Genomic DNA, 21,043 nt, shown 5'->3' on the forward strand with positions numbered 1-21,043 from the left:
CGATTTAGTCCTAAACATTTTTTTGGTGCCGATTTAGTTCTAAACATTTTTACGTTGTGCCAATTCAGTCATTTTCGGCCAATTTTCGCCAGATTTTGCATACTAGACATCAGTCGGCTGACATGGCCTAATTGGTACTGACGTGGATAACTTTTAATAATATTTTAATGTTTTAATATTTTTCTTTATTATTTTATTATTTATTATTTATTTTTCTTTTTTTTTCTTCTCCACTTCTTCCTCTAGCTAGTCGTTGTACCTCGACAATCGGCCAGAGGCGACGGTCGGCGAGGTTGAGGTTGACCTCAGCCACTACACTTGCGAACCGAGGCATGATTCCAGAGCAACACGAATGCACAAGGTAGGAAAAAAAGCCGACCTGTGCAAGTATCGTCGGAGGTGGCATGCTTGAGGCCCTTCTTCTTGAGGATGAAGCTCGCACCGATGAACGCGCTCAAGGCCACGGCCAGTACGAGCCCCCCGGCGTTGTCAGACATCGCCATCGGCAGCTCGGCCCTTGCGGGCGGCGGGCTCATTCGAATTTCCTCAAGAGCGTGTGCGGGCACACTACTTGCCGAACTTGGAATCATGCAAATTGCGCGAGTTCCTCCGATCGGGGAAGGATCACTCCGTAGTCGATTGAGATGAAGCATCTCGCATTGTCGGAGACGTGAGAGACGCGGAGAATGAGAGGATCACAAAGCAGAGGGAATCTCGACAGTTGTGCCAGAGAGAGAGAGAGAGATCTTCAATGGCACGTGGAGCTCGTTGTCTGGTTGGAAGCTTCCAGTTGCTCGGCACAAGGCCAGCTCAAGGCCGCCTCTTCTTGCCGAGTTGGCAGGGCTTGCCCTCGCCGACCATGGGCAAGGCTCGACCCTCACCAGATCCAGCGAGGGCAAGTCTCATTGCCTAGGCCTCGAGGGCGAGGCTCGCCCTTGCCGGCTATGGGTGAGGCCGCCCTCGCGGCCACTGGCGAGGTGGCCGGTGAGATCGGCCTTGACCTCGACGGCTGTTTCCTTTGGCCGGTTGCCAAGGCCCGGCGACCGGCTGAAGGAAGAAGAGGAGAAAAGAAAAAGAAAAAGAAAAAGAAAAGTATTAAAATATTATTAAAAGTTGTTCACGTTAGCGCCGATCAGGCCACGTCGGCCAACCGACTTCCAATTAGTAAAATCCGGCCAAAATTGGTTGGAAATGATTGAATTGGCATAATGTAAAAAGGTTTAGGACTAAATCGGCACCAAAAAAAAGGTTTAGGACTTTTTTGGCACTTTTCCCTATTTTTTATATATTCATTTCATTCAATTTAATCACGTATTTGTACAATTTGTGGTAACTAAAGTATACTTTGTCGTGAGAATTTCTCCAAGACTTGTGGATATCCATAGAATACTGAAACTCCTTTAAAAATTCATTGCAATTCTTCAATAATTATAAAACAATAGGAATTATCTTCATCAATCATAAAGTGATAGGAATTATTGTCGACAATTCATTTAATCATATTTTGCAATAATTTCAAAATTTTACAATAAAAGGCCATTGATTTTGTTTTAGTTTTTTAAGGCATTTAATTTTCAGATGCAAACGTTTAAAAATAACATCATTAGGGTTATCTACAATTATGCATTGTAAGTAATATGATTGTTGTCAATGAAGATGTTTTTCGCTTATTTATTCTTTGTAAGTAATATGACTGTCATTTTCGAAAAAAATAATATTTTTCAAATTATTAATTTTTGCGAAATAAATATATCCTGAAATTTTTTTACCAAATATATATATCCTGAAAATTCATTTTATTGCAAAATTATCATTCCTTCCAGAAAAGTAGGTCCATGTGAAAGCAAACTAAAAACAATCTCAAATATCTTTTACAGAATATAAGTTTATTAGCACAGTGCACAAGGCATCAACTAAGTTTTTGACATCGATGTCTAAGAACACTTCACTGAACTTAAGTGTGGAGTCAGACAACTTAGATGTGATAAGGGCAATGATAAATCAAGAAAAAGCTTTGTGGGAGGAGGAAACTATACTCAACGCCTACAAATTAGAGATGACCCAATTTGAAAACTTGAGTGTAGCCCACTGCCCAAGAGAAGCAAATAAAGTAGCAGACTGGATAGTTGAGACCCATAAAGGTAATTATTTCCTAAAGTTTGGCTTACTAATCCTCCCAGTACATTATAGAACCTCATTGTTTTTGAATATTTAAATATGACTGTTTGTCAATGAATATCTAATCTTCCCAGAACATGAATACCTAAATATGATTGTTGTCAATGAAGATGTTTTTCGCTTATTTATTCTTTGTAAGTAATATGACCGTCATTTTCAATAAGAATATTTTTCAAATTATTAATTTTTGCAAAATAAGTATATCCTGAAAATTCATTTTATTGCAAAATTATCATTCCTTCCAGAAAAGTAGGTCCATGTGAAAGCAGACTAGAAACAATTTCAAATATCTTTTACGGAATATAAATTTATCAGCACAGTGCACAAGGCGTCAACTAAGTTTCTGACATCAATGTCTAAGAACACTTCGCTAAACTTAAGTGTGGAGTTAGACAACTTAGATGTGATTAAAAAAGCTTCTTGGGAGGAGTCAACGCTTGCAAATTAGAGATGACCCAATTTGAAAACTTGAGTATAGCCCACTGCCCAAGAGAAGCAAATAAAATAGCGGACTGGATAATTGAGGCCCATAGAGGTAATTATTTCCTAAAGTTTGGCTTACTAATCCCCCCAGTACATTATGGGACCTCATTGTTTCTGAATATTTAAATATGATTGTTTGTCAATGAATATCTAAATATGATTGTTTGTTAATGAATATCTAATCCTCCCAAAACATGAATATCTAAATATGATTGTTGTCAATGAAGATGTTTTTCACTTATTTATTTTTGTCATTTTCAAAAAAAATATTTTTCAAATTATTAATTTTTGCAAAATAAACATATCCTAAAAATTCATTTTATTGCAAAACTATCATTCCTTCCAAAAAAAGTAGGTCCATGTGAAAGCAGGCTAGAAACAATCTCAAATATCTTTTACAAAATATAAGTTTATCGGCACAGTGCACGAGGCATCAACTAAGTTTCTGACATTGATGTCTAAGAACACTTTGCTGAACTTAAGTGTGGAGTCAGACAACTTAAATGTGATAAGGGCACTGAAAAATCAAGAAAAAGCTTCGTGGGAGGAGGAAACTATAGTCAACGCCATCAAATTAGAGATGACCCAATAGTATAGCCCATTACCTAAGAGAAGCAAATAAAGTAACAGACTAAATAGTTGAAGCCCATAAAGGTAATTATTTCCTAAAGTTTGGCTTACTAATCCTCCCAGTACATTATGGGACCTCATTGTTTATGCGGCCTGTGTTTTTTGTCACGAAGAAACTATGTCAACTAACAAAGCTTGAATATATTTTCTGACAAAAAATAACTAAGTTTCTGACATGAAATCGACTTTTTTTTTTTTAAAGGAAAAAGAAATGTCTCCCATTTGACCCCAAAACACTTTGGTTATCTTCCGAGAAGGTGCATGGAAGCCTCTCGACGATAAATCTTGTCGTTTGCCTGACTCGGACTGGTGAGCAAAGAGATAATCAAGCATAAAGCGTAAGGCGTCTCGAAAATTTTAAAGTCACTTTAAACCCATCTTCCAGGTAGGTCCCACCCCATGTACTGTTTGTCGGCCATGGACTTCAAAGAATTGCAAGTTCCCTGTGATTCTGTTCACTAAGGCACGTCCTCACTTCACTCATCTCGTTTCTCTCTGCCAGCTGATTCCTCGTCTCTGCCGATCCTTTTGTTGAATCAATCTCTGTTGCGGAATTTCATCATAAGGCTTATCGGCAAGTTTTTACCAGGTGAGACTGCTTGAGATTTGTGAAGAGTTGGAGCTTTCTCCCCAAATTTTCCTGCACTCTCCACGTCTGTTTAAGTCCTAGATTTCCTTGATTTATCTCGCACATCCTTCACGCAAGGAACGAAAAGAAAATTTGCATCCCGTGTTGTGTCGCTTTTGTGTTCTCTCTTTTGTACCTCTGTTAATTCATGAGCAAATTACCACGATGGCATACGTTGTTATGTGTGTTCTCTCTTTTGTAGATCTGTTTTTGCCGAAAGAATCACTTCAGTCCAATAAACCATCCAGTATAGAAGAACCCCCTTAGTGGGGGAAAAGCCTTTGACATCGTGGAGCAAAAGAGACGTTGAAGGATATGGGGGTTCATTCCTACCGGCAGGAGCATCCATTGGAAACACAGTTGGCACATTTTCCTAATGAGATAGTCTACTGAAATAGATTCAAAGTGCTCCAAGGATTTCTAATGTTCGAAAATAAATGAACATTTGTTGGAGTTATCTCATATCAATTATGAAATGGGTTGGTGATCAATTTATATATGAGGGAAAACCACACATTTTGAGTTAACTTTCGGGATCAAAGAGACCCAAGATCACCCAGTACGATTCAATCTAGCTTTTTTCGTTTTTGTCTCTTCTCCATCTAGTTGGAGCTTAATTTCATCTACTATGCATCCAAGGTTGCAACATTTGCTCGGTCAATTTTAATGCTCCATCACAGGTTAATAGCATACGCTCAACAGTTGTACGTGCGGATTATGGCACAACAAAATTCATACCTCTATATGAAGAGTTTGCATGTTGGAGTCAGCCACCCAAGTTTGGATTTGCACCATACCGGGATCCTTGAATAGGGTTAGCGGGGGTAGGTAATGGGCTTGGAACGTCCCAACAGAGGAAGAACATGATGTCCTCAGGGACGTTCCAACTCTTGCCAAATTCCCTCTCTGCCTCAAATTGTGCTCGTAAATTCGACCAAGATAACCTAAATCAGGGCTGTATGCTTCTTTTCTTTCTCTAGAATCCTTCCATTCTAATTCTTGTCTTGCACTTCGGAACACTAATTAAACATTACTGAGGTACTCAGGATAAATGTCCAAATATAAATGCTGAAAGCTAAAAGTTTTGTACCTGGAATGCTAACTGACGACATTTTTCCCCGAGTGCTCTCAGCAGCCTGACAGTGGACGTCAACAAAATTCCGGGAATCACCAACCATGCATTCATTTTTGTCCAAGAGGTCAGCTATGTCTATGGAGTTAAAGCGAAGATGGATGCTCTGGAAGGGAATATGGAAACGGTGTCAACCAAGAAGGCAGACATAGGTGACCAAGCAGAGCAGGAACAGGGGAGACCGGAAAAGAAAAGAAAAGAGAAGTTGACCTTTGGATGCAGAGAGCAGTATCGCTGGAGGATCAAGTCCATGAGCTAAGACGAAAAGTTAAGGAGGGTATTTCTTTTTATCGGGTGAATTTGGACCTCTTTCATCCAAAAGATAGCTCAAGGGTGAGGCTTTTCCTCACACTTATAAAGTGACTACTTGCCTTTTCCATAATCGATATGGGATAAACTCTAACAAATCTCCTCTCACATATCAAGCTTAGGTTGGAGGCCACAACAGTCACTCACCTAGGCTCTAATGCTAGTATTGAGTGATCTTGGACCTCTCTCCCTCAAAATCTAATTCAAGGGGTGAGATTTTCCCCCACATTTATAAATATTACATGTCCCTTCCACAACCGACGTGGGATAAACCCCAATACTTTTCACTTCTTACATTGGTGTATCAGCGACTGAAGTGGACAAATTACTCAAGAATGGTAGATTTGGTGACGGTCTCACGCTGGATGTGAAACTAGCTTGAGGCTATGAACTACAACTGGGTGAACTGGTGAGACAACCGTCTTATTTTATATTTCATGTATCTTTATTGGGAAAATATATGCAAAATCTTAAACATGTGCTAGATTACACCTTCGAAGTCAAAGGAGAACTCAGCTTTTAAGGAGCAAGCTATATGGATTATTGATAGCAAGGATCAAGTGTTGTGACGTGGAACTATAACCACACTAAGAAAGAGCCACTTGGGAGCTCGAGGAGGATGTAAAACGCAAATACCCTTATTTATTTGCAAATTGAGGTAAGACACAAAAATATTTTTAGTGCTTTAACAAGGTTTGTTTGATATATTAAATAATGATTGGTATTGTCTTCATCGCTTTGAAAATTAATTGGATTTGCCTCTTTTTTTTTTGCTTCAATTAATTCAAACATATACCGATTTACACTATATTTCTTAGAGAAGCAACATCCTTAGTGAATATAGAAAACATGAGTTGTCGTTATCATTATTAGATGTAACTAGTTAATGACTTGTCAACCTAGAATTTATTTTTCCTTTTTTTTTTGGGGTGAAGCAACAACTAGGTAATATTTGTTGGGAGCAGCAGAAAAGAGAAATAGCCTAAAACTTCTGTACATGTACGTCAGGGCGACACGCCGAGTCTCCCCTCCCCAAGTCTTTTAGATATCTTCCGAGAAGGAAAATCCACTATTCGAGATCATTTCTATCGTTTCACTATGATTTGTAATCTACTATGAAAAGGGTATTATGCAATAAGTAAATTTTGCAACAAAATAGAGATTTTGGTTTTCAATTAATGTGCATTTGTTTCCCCTGAAATTAATGATTTGGAAAACATCTTTCTTAAAGTGATTTTATGTATCTCTTAAATTTATTATGAACATAAAATATTTTCATCATTAATAATAATTTATGTCTAAATAATTTTGTCACTGATGAAAATATTTTTCATAAATTAAGTCGTTCTAATGCACCCAAAATTCATTTGATTGCAAACATTATCGTATTTTCTGCAAACTTTGGCTAATGCGATGTAATATGATAACGAAGCTAAATAGCCAAAGACGATCGGAAAGTGTCTCGAATATCTTCCCCCAACCGTGAGCCCGATGGACAAGGCATCGACTTGATTTTGACATTAGATTTACATTTGCGTGTGTGCGTGTGTGGTGATAAGGGCGTGGGGAAGTTGCCTCCAATGTGGCCTCAAGACTTTTGCTCTTCTTCCAAGAAGGTGTGCAAAGACTCTTGATTGTTATTCTATCGATTATCTGCCTCGAACAAGAACGCAGCATAACTGTCAATTTTGTAAAATCACCGCAAATTATTTTAAAAATTTAAACTATCAAATAAGAATATGGTTTATTATTTAAGTATTTTAACATTCCCCTTCATATTTAGTCCGGACTTTTTGCCCCTTCATATTAAAATATAATTATATCGACAAATGAGACATGAAAAGATTCAAACTAAGGACATTTATATAGGACCGCCACTGCTATTAGATGAAAGGTGATTTATTATTTAAATATTATAACAATAAGTAGATGACAATAGGTAAGTAGGGCTTAAAAATTTTAAACTGAAGGTGCGTTTATTTTTTAGAAAATGAATAATTAAAAAAATATTTAAAAAAATTGTACCATTAACCAAAATCAATGAACAAAAAATATTTTCATTATCCACAAAAATATTTATACAAAAACTAATTATCATTAATGAAAATACTTTTTATTGATGAATTATTTAAGTAATCATTTAAAAAAATATTTTCGAATTTTTTTTCGCGAAATAAACATAACATTAAAAGTTCATCTTCCAAGAAGGGGTTTGGGGGGGTGGGTTGCCGGAGACCTCATGCCTCTTTATATGGACTGAAGCTTCCCCTAAAAAAAAAAAAAAAAAAAAAAAACTTCTCTCTTGCTTAGCCATTCTTTCATTCCCTCTGCCTGGATAGCCTCTCAAGTCGATCGTTGACTGAAGCTTCTCTCTATTTACCTGGACTGAAGCTTCTCTCTACTTACCCAAAAAAAGGGAAAAAAACTTCTCTCTGGCTTAGCCATTCTATCATTCCCGCTGCCTGGATAGTCTCTCAAGTCCACCGTTGGGGTTTTTCATTCGAAGAGATATCAGCAAGTTTTTGACCCAGGTGAGACAGCTTTAACTCTCTTTAGATGAGATTTAAGGGCAAAATTTAGAGCCCTCTTTCGTTTCCTGAAATTGCGTGCGCTCTCAATGTGACCCAGTTCTGGGAGTCGGTTGTCATTTGATTTGGTAAGACAAAACAAAAGGCGGTGCATTTTCCATAGTGCCCACGGCATTTCTCAATCTCTCTCGCTAGTCCCGTTTTCAACTTGTTCTTTTCCACGGTCTGCACGTTGCGCCCATTAGCCCATCAGACCTTCCCTATCCCTTCCCAAAATATCTCCACCCCCCTCTGCGCCTCTCTTTAATTTGGGCCGTACGAGTCTGTGCTTCTCGCTTCCTTCTTCGTCTTCGTCTTCTTCATGTCTCAAATTCTCTGAAACTTCAACAACCCATCAATCCCTTCGATCGTCATTCTTGTTCTCGCTCTAGCACTAGGCACCGAGGGCGGTGCGAGGAGGGTTGCCGAGGGTCGTGGGAGGGTTCAGATCTAGCTCGCCTGAGGTTGTGCGATCTTGGCGACACGCCGCTGATGCTTGCCTCCGGTTGCCTCCGGTTGCCTGGTCGACGTTCGCACGAGGCTCGCCCACTCTCGCCAGGTCGCTGCTGGTCGACTGGTCGACCCTTGCACGAGGCTTGCCAATGCTCGCCCGATAGACGCTCGTGCGATGCTCGCCTCTGGTCGCCTGGTCGATGCTCGAGCGAGGCTCGCCTGGTGGCCGCTAAAGCGAGGCTCCGCAAGACTCGCCCGGGCGCCGCTGGTTGCCTGGTCGATGGTCGAGCGAAGCTCGCCGAGGCTCGCCTCTGGTTGCAACCGGTCGCCTGGTCGACGCTCGAGCGAGGCTGGCCTGGTCGCCCTGGTCGCTCGGTCGACCTCGTGTGAAGCTCACCTCTGGTCTACTCTGGTCGCCTCTGGTGGCCCGGTCGACGCTCGCCCAGTCGCCTCTGCTTGCCTCGCGGAGGCTTGCCGGTCGCCCCGGTAACCCCACCCTCTCTTTTTTCCTTTCTCTGAGCAAATACACTTTTGAGGGAAAGGAGTGAGGGAGAAGGACTTGCATTATACCAACGCTCTCCCAACGCTTCAGAAGACTATTGCATGTGAAGTATTATTGCACCTTACCAGGGTCAGGGTTATTCGGGGTAGTAGCTCATGGGCTTGGAATTTCCCAAAGAAGGAAGAACATGATGTCCTTGGGACGTTCCGACTCTTGCCAATTGCTTCTTTGCCTCAAATTCATGGCTGTACCCTTCTTTTCTTTCTTTAAGGTCTTTCCATTTTCATTCTCGGTCTTGCACCTCGAATACTAAATAACATTTTACAGTTCGGAAATGCCGAAGTACTCATTTATTGGATAGGAATCAAAATATAAATGTTGAAAGCTAAAAAGTTTTGTGCCTGGAACTGGAATACTAACTGACCACATTTTTCCCCTAATGCTCCATGCAGTCTAACAATGGATGTCGACAAACTTTTGGGATCCCTCATAAATTTCCTGGGTCTTGTTCAAAAGGTCAGCAACCTCACCGGAGTTAAAGCGAACATGTATGCTCTGGAAATGACTATGGGATTGGTGTCAGCCAGGAAGACTGACATAAGTTTGCAACTAGAGCAGGAAGAGAGGAGACCACTAAAGAGAAGGAAGGAAGAAATTGACTTGTGGATACAACATGTAGAACGGTGGGAGGGTCAAGTCCGCGAGTTAGGACGAGACGTCGAAGGGGGGAATTTCTTTACTCTTCTCAAGTTGACGGATCGGGTGAGGTTCATTATGACTCAAGTGGAAAAATTGCACGAGAAGGGTAGATTTGATGACGGACTCACGGTGGATGTGACACCGAACCGAGGCCTTGAACTGCAACCGGGTGAACTAGTGGGACAAGCTTCTCAAACAAAAAGAAATGAGATCTGGGATTGCTTGATGAAGGAAGAGGTGCTTCGTGTCGGTGTTTGGGGACGGGCGGGAGCGGGCAAAACCTTTCTTGCGGTACACATACATGATCAGATAGTGCAAGGTTGCACAAGGTTCGATGGCGCTTGTTTGGTCGATGTATCACAAGATGGCACTGTTGGCACGATACAAACTGACATTGCGAAATATTTCCGAGTCCTACCGAATTTGATGGGGGAAAGCGCTGTTTACAGGGGCGCAAAACTGAGGGAGGCATTGCGGGGTAGGAGACTCCTCCTTATCTTAGATGACGTTAGGAAATCTTATTCTTTGGAAGAAGTGGGTATAGCCCTAGAAAGGAATGGATGCAAATTGATCGTGACATCGCGATCGAAGGAGGTATGCGAGCAAATGAATTGCCACAAGCTTGTCCATGTACGAACTCCTAGGAGAAATCTCAAGGGTTGGAAGAAGCAGTGCAAAAACTAGAATTAGAAGGGTTAAGTTGGAAGAGGGAAGGGGGTGGGTTTGGTGCGCGGGCGCGGCGGGGGCTGCTGAGGAAGTTGATAAATTTTGACTGGAACGTTGGTGGGGCAAGATCATCTGTGATTTCAATAAGCAACTTGGGATTTGCAGATGTCCCAAGTTAGAGAGGATTTTAGAAAGACCTCTCTTCATCATTTCCATTTAACATGATACTGTAGCATTTTGACAAGCGATGTTTGAAGAAGGATATCAGGACTAAAGGGTTTCTTTTTTCTTTTTTGCCTTTATTTTTGGGTGGTTTATCTTGATGGCATTTTCATTGGCTGAGCTTAGCTTGACATTTGTGTATCCACCGAATGACTTTTCCCTTTGCCTACTCATGTTGAAATTCGAGTGCTTTTACTTTTCTTTTAAACTTATTGTCAAACTCCTTAAATGTGAACATCTTCGGGTACACTTGACATTAACCACTCTTCATTTTTTTTTTCTTTTACTTATCTCCCTTCTGTCCGACTTCCGAAATAATAACTAAATGCAATAATGAAATGTCTCACTTGCAACTCTTGTTCTCTCACTGGCTCTGCTCGCCTTTGTTCAACTCCATCTCTGGGAGAAGTGAAAGCAGAATTTCGAGCGAGATAATTTCGACTTTTTCATAATTAATTACGGCAATGGTGAAAGAAGATATGCGCGATCCTCCTTCGTATGTCTACTTATGATACAACTCTTAGAGAATTTAAGCCAAAAGGAAAATGGTTTTGCACATGATCTACAAAAGTAATCAACCGAAAAAAACAACCCAAAAGTGGTCCGGATACCACTTAATGGCATCCACGTAATTAACAACAACAATGGGGGTGATTCATAGAGTCTAATTGGGAAGCATTCTTCTATAGTCGGAGAACCAATCATTTTTCCATTTACAATCATTTCCTAAAAAGGAGCCAAAGGGACGACTACGTTCCGCAATTTTCCCACATGCGTTAGCACTTCTCTTGACTCCATGCACCACAGAGAACTAGAAACCTACTATCAGAAGGCGTTAACAACTGCCAAGATGTGTTTGTAAGTCCTATATATTAGAAGATCATCTGGACGAGTAGATAACTCAACATTACCTAGCGAAGCAAAGCATGACACAAAATTAGTGCTCCCCCATCTCCCGGATTCTCTCATCCCTAAGCCAAACAATGCTAAGGGTCTGCTTGGTAACACTCCCGAGAATAATTGATTATGTTCTTTTGTTCTCTAGAACAAAAAAAGAATATAAATCTGTTTGATAAGTTTTTTATTCCCGGAAACAAAAATACATTTTTTTGTCTATAAAAATAGATTTGGAACAGAATGAAGAAAAAAAAAAGTTACTTCTTGTTTCCAAGAATAATTCCTAGAATCAAGTCTAATTTTTTCTTTTCTTTTCTCTGTTCTTCTCTTTCCTTTTCTACTTCTTCCTTTTAGCTGGCGAGGCCGTCCTCATGCCGCTTGGACGAGGTTGAGCATTGCCCGGCCACCGGCAAGCTCACCGACCCTTGCCCTAGCTTGGCGATGCTCTGGCAAGCTCACTGGACCTCGCCTAGCCGATCGTCGACCACTACCTCGCCAGATCTCGCCTAGCCGGTTACAACCCCGCCGACCCCCCCACCGTCGCAGGCCTTTCTCGGCGGCGATAGGGAGGCGACGATAGCGAGGGCTCAACCCTCAGCCTTCTCCCTTGCTTTTTGTTTTTTGTTTTAAATATTCATATTTTTAAATGTTTTAATAAATTTAGCTTTAAATTTAATTTAATTAATTTCAAATTAAATTTTTTACCATGTCAGCAACAAAACGACATCGTTTTGCATTTGTCTAATCATGTCAACGTCCAAAACGACTTCTTTTTGTACTTACTTCGCCGGAAAATTGTCACGTCAGCATTTTGGCCGGATTTTCTTGCCATTAGCATTTAAGTGATTCATTTTGCTCCGATTTTGACAAGTGTCACTTTCCTCACTTTTGGCACTAAAGTGTCCCTCCGTGTCAAGTTTTGGCACTTCAAGTATCCAGCACTCCTTAATCATAGGAGAGCATAGGAGTGAAAGTGAAATATGGATGATTTGAAACTTACTTGTTATGTGCAATTAATCCCCTCAAGAATGAATAGCATCGCCACGACTATCCCAACACATTTAAAATGATCTAGATCAAATGCATCTTTAGGTTTTTAATGTTACACCCTGAAATCAATAAGAATAGGATGACTCGGCCATCCTTCTACTAGAAGGACACTGCATCAAACAAAAACCAACTTGTTGTCAATATATATCTACATCCATATATATATGATAAACCAATGGGTAGAGTTTCTATAATACATCTAAAAAGAATTTGTACAACTTAGAGTTCAGCATACCCAAAAATCCTACTATCAAAAGTCCTGGTGATGACACAAAGGCCATCATTCTATTTGTGGCTAATCGAGGAATTTGTAAAACAAAAAAAATGAATGGAATAAGCAACTACATCCACCAGTGAGTTATGCATGTCTTATAAGTAAATCAAGTATCCACTATGCAGATATAAAAGCAATACTAAAATTCATAATCCAAACCCAAGAAGGGGGAGATAAGTACACTAATGGTGCCATAAGTTGTGTACGGCGCTCACTTTGGTGCCAAAAGTTTCCGCCGGATCACTTAAGTGCCAAATCGGAGAAAAAACGATCACTTTGGTGCCACCGGCGAGAAATTCCGGCCAAAATGATTACGTGGCTTTATATTTAAAAAAAAAAATCAATAAACTCTTTAAACGACGTTGTTTTCTGTCCTACTTAAGAAAACGACGTCGTTTTGCCGTCCTATGTGGATGGCTTAGGAAAAACGATGCCGTATAGCTCATTTGTGATTAAAATTAGGGTTTTTTTTTGTTCATCCTCGCCAACCAAGCTTGCTCAACCACCGTCGCTTGGCCACGGTGCTCGGCCACCGTCGCTCAGCCACCGTTGCTCGGCCAAGAACTGATGGGAAAATAGGAGGCGACGGTAGAGGAGAAGGAGGAAGAAGGGGGATTGAAGATGCAGAGAGAGAGAGAGAGAAGACGAGGAGTGCAAGGGAAACAAGGAAGGCGCAGATAGAGATGGTGGATTGGGCTCTGTTCAAAGAGTGGCTGGTGCTGGCGTTGTTCTTCGAGGAAGAAGACACCGCCGCCATGGCTTCTCTCTGTTGGTGTTGTTCTTCGAGGAAGAAGACGACATCGCCATGGCTTCTCTCTCTCTGTTGGTGTTGTTCTTCGGAGAAGAAGATGATGCTGCCATGGCTTCTCTCTCTCTGCGCCGGTGTTGTTCTTCGGGGAAGAAGACAACGCCGCCGCCATGGCCTCTCTCTCTCTCTCTCTCTCTCTCTCTCTCAATTTGGGGATTTAGGGTTTCGACTTGGGGTTTAAGACACCAAACGATGTCGTTTGGTGGTTTACTTGCTAACTGGACTCTCCGGCGAGCCACATCAGTATAAGAAATTAATAAAAAAAAAAAGGCCACGTCAGATTTCCGGCAGTTCAGATCGGCGTTGGCACCAAAATGAGCGTTTTTCAAATTTTTTGGCACGTAAGTGATCCGACGGAAACTTTTGGCACCAAAGTGAGCGCCGTACACAACTTATGGCACAATTAGTGTACTTATCCCCAAGAAGGGGAAGGTCGAAAATTACTACTGGATTTACCACGCTGGAGGAGAGAGCAGGGTGTTGGCTCTAAAAAGAAAAGAAGAAATTTTGGGGTTTTCTCGTAGAAGAAGCTAGAAGGGAGAAAATTACCACAAATTCTCCTCAAATCCTTGTTCCTTTCATCTTTCCCGATGCTAAACCTTCATAGCCTCTAATCCTTGTTGGAAACCAGCTCGCTCACCACATACTACAGCTTTGTTCTTGGTCATGATCATTGAAGAGATGAAATTGAAATTGCAGTTGTCGTTGTCAATTTCACCGATCCTAGCTTGTATTGACACCGGAGGGCTTCTCTGTTGCTATACTGACGTCGATTGGCCCTCACTGCTTCCGTTTTTTGTCATTCCAGATCTGCAAACTCCGTTACTCTTCCCCTCTCTGTTTTTTTAACATGAAGCGTGAAGAGCTTTGTTCTCGGTCAAGCTTCATAACCGACATTAATTTCAACCTGAAACTCAATCCACCATGATACTCTGTTTTGAGAAGAGAGTGGCTGAGATGTTGTGCGATTTCTCTAAGAGAAATCGTAATCCATTTTGTTCGAACTCCTTCTCCTTGGTACAAACATCCTATATTCAGTCTCTTCGAGCCTAGTTGTGATGGAGCGATTACAAAGGATTTCTTTAAAACTGAGCATCTCCTGATCTGTTTGGCAAACTGCCGTGTCGAAATTTTTAGTACAATTAAAGGCTACGGTGAATGTTTTTGAGCAATATCTTCTCTGTTTTTCTGGTGAACCATGTATGTGCTGGTGGTCAAGCAATAAGGCTCGTCGGAGAAGCAAAGGCCTTGTGATGATCCTTGAATGAGTCCATACTGGTTTGTCCATAGAGGTCTTTTTTGTGCTCCATCTGCTCAGGTCAACGTTGTCACCTTATTTGTGAATTCTTTGATGGTTGATGGATGATAGCAGCATCCTGAAATGGCAGGTGACGATGGAAGTCCAGCGAAGGACGTTTACCCGATTCAGTGTAAAGTGAGGTGTTCATGTTCTGGTGTTTTGATTGTTGCGAGATGTGAGCGAATGGGGAGGCTTTCGGTCCTACGAGGAAGACGATACAATCGTCGGTGTTACGAGGCTGGGTGTAGTCATGAAAGTGAGCAGTTGATGCAGTTTTAATAAGGGCGCGCATGACAACCATTCTGTTCCAGAAATAATTTCTAATTTTAGTCTTAGTAGATAAATCTTTTACGTAATGAATTAGGCTGATTTTGATCATAACTCATGGGGTAGTTATCCTAAGATTTAATGACAAGGTCATTTTATGATATAAGCCCAACATTTATTGGGTTACTTTACTGCATTTTACATTTAATCTTTCTTACATTGCTTTCTTAGATAAATTGATTGTGTTTCTTCCATGTTTTTTTTTTTCTAAGTTGTAATTTCCTTGTTTCAATTGAATGTTTAGGTTACACTTTAGAGCCATATCAAACACACAAAAATATTGCATGGACACTTAACGGACAAGAACTTTAAGAACAATAATTTAGTAAGAAGACTGCGTGGACACGTTAGTTGACAAATAAGTTTAGATATGGAAAGGGCACTAGTTAGATAACTAGTATAATCACCCACTCTAGATCTCTGGTTGCATAAGAAGTGGGTTCCATATCTCACTTGGTTCCTAGTGATTCTAAGTTAGTTTAGACTTTAGGGATGGATCAATTTCAATCATAATATTTCAACACCACACGAGGTAAGAGTTTGGGAAAACTTGTGCCAATTGTGAATTGTTGGTCCCAACTTGACATTACCTCTAAACTTGTCTTTTCCCCAACAATCATGTCAGGAGGGTCGTGGCATTTCCAAGACTAATTCAAATGGATGACATGTGCTGATTAATGTTTTATTGTGTCTTAGATGTTACTGGTACATTTGCCTAATCTTGATGATCCTCTCAAGAAAGGTGTAGTATTAATAGAGTGGCTCATTCTCTTAAAATTTGCCTTAGTAGATTTTTCACTGTATCAGGAGATGATATTGTGGAACTATATTTAATTAAAATAGTAAAAAAGTCACCCAAAATTCTAAATTATGCACATTATAACACATTCCTCACCTTTTTTTGGTGACACAAAAAATCCCAAATGTGTACTCATGTGACACATTTACGTCAAAATTATAATAATATGATACGTTTATTCTAAACTTTTTTCTTGTGATGCAAAAAACCCTAAACTTGTATGCATGTGACATATTTACCTCAAAATTTAGGATAAAAATATCACATGAATATAATTTTGAGATTAAATGTGTCCCACAAACATAAGTTTGGAGTTTTTGTGTTGTAAAGTATAAGTTTGGAGTTTTTGGTGTCACAAAAAAGATTGAGATAAATGTCACAATAGACATAATTTAGGATTTTTAGTGATTTTTTCCATTAAAATAATAGATGGATGAGTTTCAAGATTAAGGGAAAATAAAAGAATGAGATTTTTAAGAATTTACAATGAAATATAAATAAGATACATGTTAAAGTATGATGCAGATTATACTTTGAACCTCTTGCAACCGTAAACATTAGCTATGTGATAGTTATATTAGCTAAACAAAATAACAATTGAATGTTTAAAAAAATCACCAGAGCGCCAATGATTGATCAAAAATATTTTGAATGCATTGACAAATTCTACTAGATATGTTAAATGTTGATTGGAATTGTCTTAATTGCTTTAGAAAATTTATCCAAATTACCTTAAATTTACCTAAAGAGTCCCAACATATACCAATTTATCTGATTTTTAGAAAAGTAACACCCCTGACGAAGATAAAAAAAATGCGAAGTCTACTTTTCATAAGCAGATTTAGCTAGATTGAGTAGATGCCAATATAATATTTATTTATCTCATTATTCCTGGTGAAGCAATACCGAGGCAATATTTTTCCTTTGTAAATTGCGAAATCATAGGTAACTCATTTTTTATATATTCATTTCATTCAATTTAATCACGTTTTTGTACAATTTGTGGTAACTAAAGTATACTTTGCTGTGAGAATTTCTCCAAGACTTATGGATCCATAGAATACTGAAACTCCTTTAAAAATATATTGCAATTCTTCAATAATTATAAAACGATAGGCATTATCTTCATCAATCATAAAGTGATAGGATTTATCGTTGATAATTCATTTAATCATATTTTGCAATAATTTCAAAATTTTACAATAAAGGCCATTGATTTTGTTTTAGTTTTTGAAGACATTTAATTTTCAGACGCAAATGTTTAAAAATAACATCAATAGGTTATCAACAATTATGCATTTAATCATAAGAGTGATAACTAATTAGACATTTAGCCATGTTCACTTATGAATTGGAAAACTGTACATTATGTTGAAAATATACTTTTCCTCTATGAAATAATATGAGATTGTCGTTTTTATGCTTTATGATTATTAATTTATTGTCTACGTTGACATATCTGTAAAAACCACATGTAACTATTCTAATAATCATCCAATATCATGAATTCGTGAAATAGGGGCTTCGTACTATACATGTTTTTTTTTCTTTTTTATATATTAACGTAATATCTTTTTTCTGTGGAGATAATTTCTTCATATTGTATTTTCTAAATGGAGTTGTTGTAACGGGGTCATATACTTACTTTGTTTGTTTTGATAAAGTTTCATATGAGTTCCAAAACAGAAAAGATAAAATAGTCTAAAAACTATGTTCCGTTAATCAGATGTCTGTCCGCGCAACACACTGAGTCTCAATTAGTTCTTAACATGAGACAAACGCGGCCAAAGTAAAGGTATTATTAACAGTAGTTTTCCCTCCCATGTGAGTCGTGCAAAAACACTCCAAGTTTTACTCTGCCATGATCAGTTCTATCGTTTTACTATAATTTTTAATCTACCATGAGAAGGGTATCATGCAATAAGTAGGTTTTGTGATAAAAGGAGAGATTTTCATTTTTCAAACCAATGGTGTATTTGTTCCTCCTAAAAGCAATTGTTTTGCAGACATTTCACTAACAAATAAATTATCTGCATCGCTTAGAATTATTAATTAATGAAAAATATTTATATTATCCATAACAATCTATGTCTAAGTATTTATGTTGTCAGTCAATGTATTTATCATTGATTCATTTTTATTAGTGATACAAATAATCACTTTCAAAAAATCTTCTTCAAATTGTTAATTTTTCGCCAAATAAATGCATCTTGAAAACTCATTTTATTATATAATTATAGCATCTTGTGATATGATGATGAAGCAGGAAAGCTAAAGGACAAATAGATATAGTCTGAAATACATAATAGAATGTATATGTTTAGCAGCACGATCACAAGGCACCAACTAAGTCGCATGAAAGCGACTAGGAAACGCCTCCAAAATGACCCAAAAGACTATGGCTATTTCCAGGAAAGTGGGTGCAAGACTCTCGATGATGATTCCATCGCCTGTCAGCATCAACCAACTTCCAAGAATGTGTCCCGTAGACCCCGCGCCTCAAGACTTTTGCTTCGGGCATTGACTTGTTCTGCTTCTATTGACTTCGCCATTTTCCTCGACTTTGGCCTCTCTCTCGCAACCATCCCTCCCTTTACTCTGCCTGTATAAATGTCTTAATTCCGTTGATAAATTAATCTCTCGTTGCGGTAATTTATTTGGAGGATTATCAGCAAGATTTTATCAGGCGAGACTGCTTTAGATCAGTGGAAACTTGGAGCTTTTCTTTTTTAACCTAAATTTTCTGGCGCTCTCCGTGTAACTGAACTAGTAAATATGGCCATGCCTAGGGTTCCTTGATTTTTTCTGCACATTCTTTACGCCACTCTTTCTATCCCCTGTTCTTAATCCTCGAAAAAGTTCATGAGCAATCACCATGTCGTCCTGAAATTGCATAAAGGCACATTGATTAGGTGAGGTGATGTCAAGAAGAAAAATATTCATTCCCATTTGCAATGACTTTTTATATGATGTCACAAAGCTGCACGAACTAATTGGTCTAAAGTGATAAAACTCCTCAGGGAGTCGATTTTTGATAATCAAAATGATATATAACAAGTTAATCAGAGAAGGAATCCGACCTGCGTGGGAGACACGGATTACTTCTTTAGCTATTAAAGGCCCAACTTCATTACATCCCAAGAAGTCTGAAGGAAAATTCCCGGAAAGCCATCAAGTGCAGGAGAGTTCCAGGCAACCCAACTCTGGAACATGGCTTGCTTCACTTCTTCCTCTGTCCCATCCTCTGTTAGTGCGTGCTTCATATCCTCACCTATAATTTTATCAAAAATAGATGCCATCAAACTCGAAATTATTGCAAAGCTCAGGTGCAAGGTGCAAGGACTTTGAATCCATATGTACCGCTGAACTTGGCTGGCTCCATGCGTAATGTTGGTCAATAGGGCTAGAATGAATGAATCTATACTATAGTCTCTCTAGTATATAATGTTTAATCACAGTGATCAAATTTTTTTCGATATTTTACAAGTTAGATATGATGCAAAGACTAAATCACTACCAATAATCACCTACATTTTTCTTAGTACACATTGCACTTCTCACTCTCTCCCCAGTCCAGTTTTCTAAGGCCTTGTTATTATTATTATTGCTGATGTCCTTCCTTCAGATGACCTTGACACGACATTGGAGCTATCGCGAATTGCCCGTCCAATGTATTTCTTTTAGTCGGATAAATGCCTCCCTTGTTAAAGCTTGAAACTTTGGCCATTTCCACGAAGGTGCATGCACTAGTCTGACTTGGACCATACTGCGTAGGACCAGGTTTGACTTGACTGTCTAATAAAGGGATAATGATAAAAATTGTCTTGAAACTTTGGCTCAACGTCCAATATGATGCCCGGGTTTTTAAATTGTTCATTGAGACAACATTAAATATTTTCACATAGTTTAGAGATTATATTGAATATAACAAAAGCCTAGGGATCGTATTAAATAATTTAAAAGTTCAAGGGTCACATTACGCATTGGGCTAAAGTTTATAGGCAACATTGAATAAATAAAAAATTATGGACCATCTTATACATTGAACCAAAGTTCTTGAATCATTTGTCATTTTTTTGTTAAGAAAATATTATTAGGTAGGACGTTTGCCAAACCAGCAAATAGCCAAGTCATTCGGCGTAGCATACATATCTAGACGGCCCGTCTATTAGAAATTTTTTTAAATCTCTCTCTCTCTCCTCTCTCTAACCCGTTTTCTCTTCGTTACTTCTCCGTTTATTGTCTCCACTTTTCTTCACCGTTTATCTACCCCCCTCTCTCTCCCTCCCTGCATCCTCAAAGCTCAAACTCCGTGGAAGCGAACTTCGCTACAAAGCCATAGATGCTGGTCTTCGCGCCATGCGCTTCCCCATCCCCATCCCATAGTCTCTCTCCCACGAAGCTCAGCTTTATCAAAGGAGGTGCATCTCTGGAGCTTGCTCATGCTTACTATTGGGAAAATATGATGAATGATAAGGAAGAACAATGAAGTCAGACTTTAAGGCGTGATAATACTCTTTTTAAAAGATTGTTTACCCCATTACGTTGTTAATGATTACCGATATTAATCCTTCAAGATACAATATATCTCAATTGAGAATACTAAATAACAATTTTAGTATTTCGCTATAGTCTCTCAAGGAAAATGATTAAAATAACATCTGTATTTTTTAAAGGAAAAATCAACGTACTTATCTCAATATTCTTTAACAAGGTAACCCTTCAAAAATGGTTGTAAAGTGAAGGGTACATCCTCAAATGTTATCTTGAAAACACATGTTAAAATTGAGAATAAAAATAATAAATAATAATTAAAAATATATGTATTTTTTAACTTCGAATTTCATAACTTCTAAAAATATCGATTGAACAAATATAACCTTTCAAAAGTTGTGACCCGACTAAGTATGATAACCAAGATAACCATACAAAATAAATGAGGATTAGTGCTAATTATTATTCCCGAGAGTGCATCCACATGCGGATATTATGAAATCTAGGTCACATCTCATTGCCTTCGTTGGAACAAGCTTGAAAATATCCACAAAATTGGCTCACTTTTTCTTAAAAGAAAAACACTATTTTATTTGTATTACGGAGAACACTCAACGCTTACAGG

General features: G+C 38.8%; 1 protein-coding gene and 1 long non-coding RNA gene across 3 annotated transcripts; both read left to right on the plus strand.

Annotated features, from left to right (window-relative positions):
* The first annotated feature begins 3,675 nt into the window (after window positions 1–3,675).
* On the plus strand, window positions 3,676–6,543 carry LOC104448430. Of its 2 annotated transcripts, XR_001988465.2 has the most exons (4): window positions 3,676–3,880; window positions 4,122–5,384; window positions 5,483–6,018; window positions 6,296–6,543. It is a non-coding gene; the product is annotated as an uncharacterized LOC104448430 (long non-coding RNA). The 2 variants fall into 2 exon arrangements; XR_005552319.1 differs by lacking the exon at window positions 6,296–6,543 and having other exon boundaries at window positions 3,677–3,880; window positions 5,483–6,168.
* A 1,377-nt stretch (window positions 6,544–7,920) lies between these two features.
* LOC120285912 (disease resistance protein RFL1-like) lies at window positions 7,921–10,289 on the plus strand. Its single transcript, XM_010062244.3, has 2 exons — window positions 7,921–8,866; window positions 9,335–10,289. Exons 1-2 carry the CDS (start codon window positions 8,556–8,558, stop codon window positions 10,263–10,265), a joined length of 1,242 nt encoding a protein of 413 aa, XP_010060546.2. The 5' UTR covers window positions 7,921–8,555; the 3' UTR covers window positions 10,266–10,289.
* The last annotated feature ends 10,754 nt before the right edge of the window (window positions 10,290–21,043 follow it).

The sequence above is a fragment of the Eucalyptus grandis genome, chromosome 6 (genome assembly GCF_016545825.1).
Source record: "Eucalyptus grandis isolate ANBG69807.140 chromosome 6, ASM1654582v1, whole genome shotgun sequence".
Taxonomy (NCBI): Eukaryota; Viridiplantae; Streptophyta; class Magnoliopsida; order Myrtales; family Myrtaceae; genus Eucalyptus; species Eucalyptus grandis.

What these genes read in the sequence shown, in the direction of transcription:
- LOC120285912 (XM_010062244.3), top strand. Translation starts at nt 8,556, where the DNA reads ATGCTCGCCTCTGGTCGCCTGGTCGATGCTCGAGCGAGGCTCGCCTGG. An exon ending in GAGGCTTGCCGGTCGCCCCG is followed by an intron (nt 8,867 to 9,334) that starts GTAACCCCACCC and finishes TGCTCCATGCAG; the next exon opens with TCTAACAATGGATGTCGACA.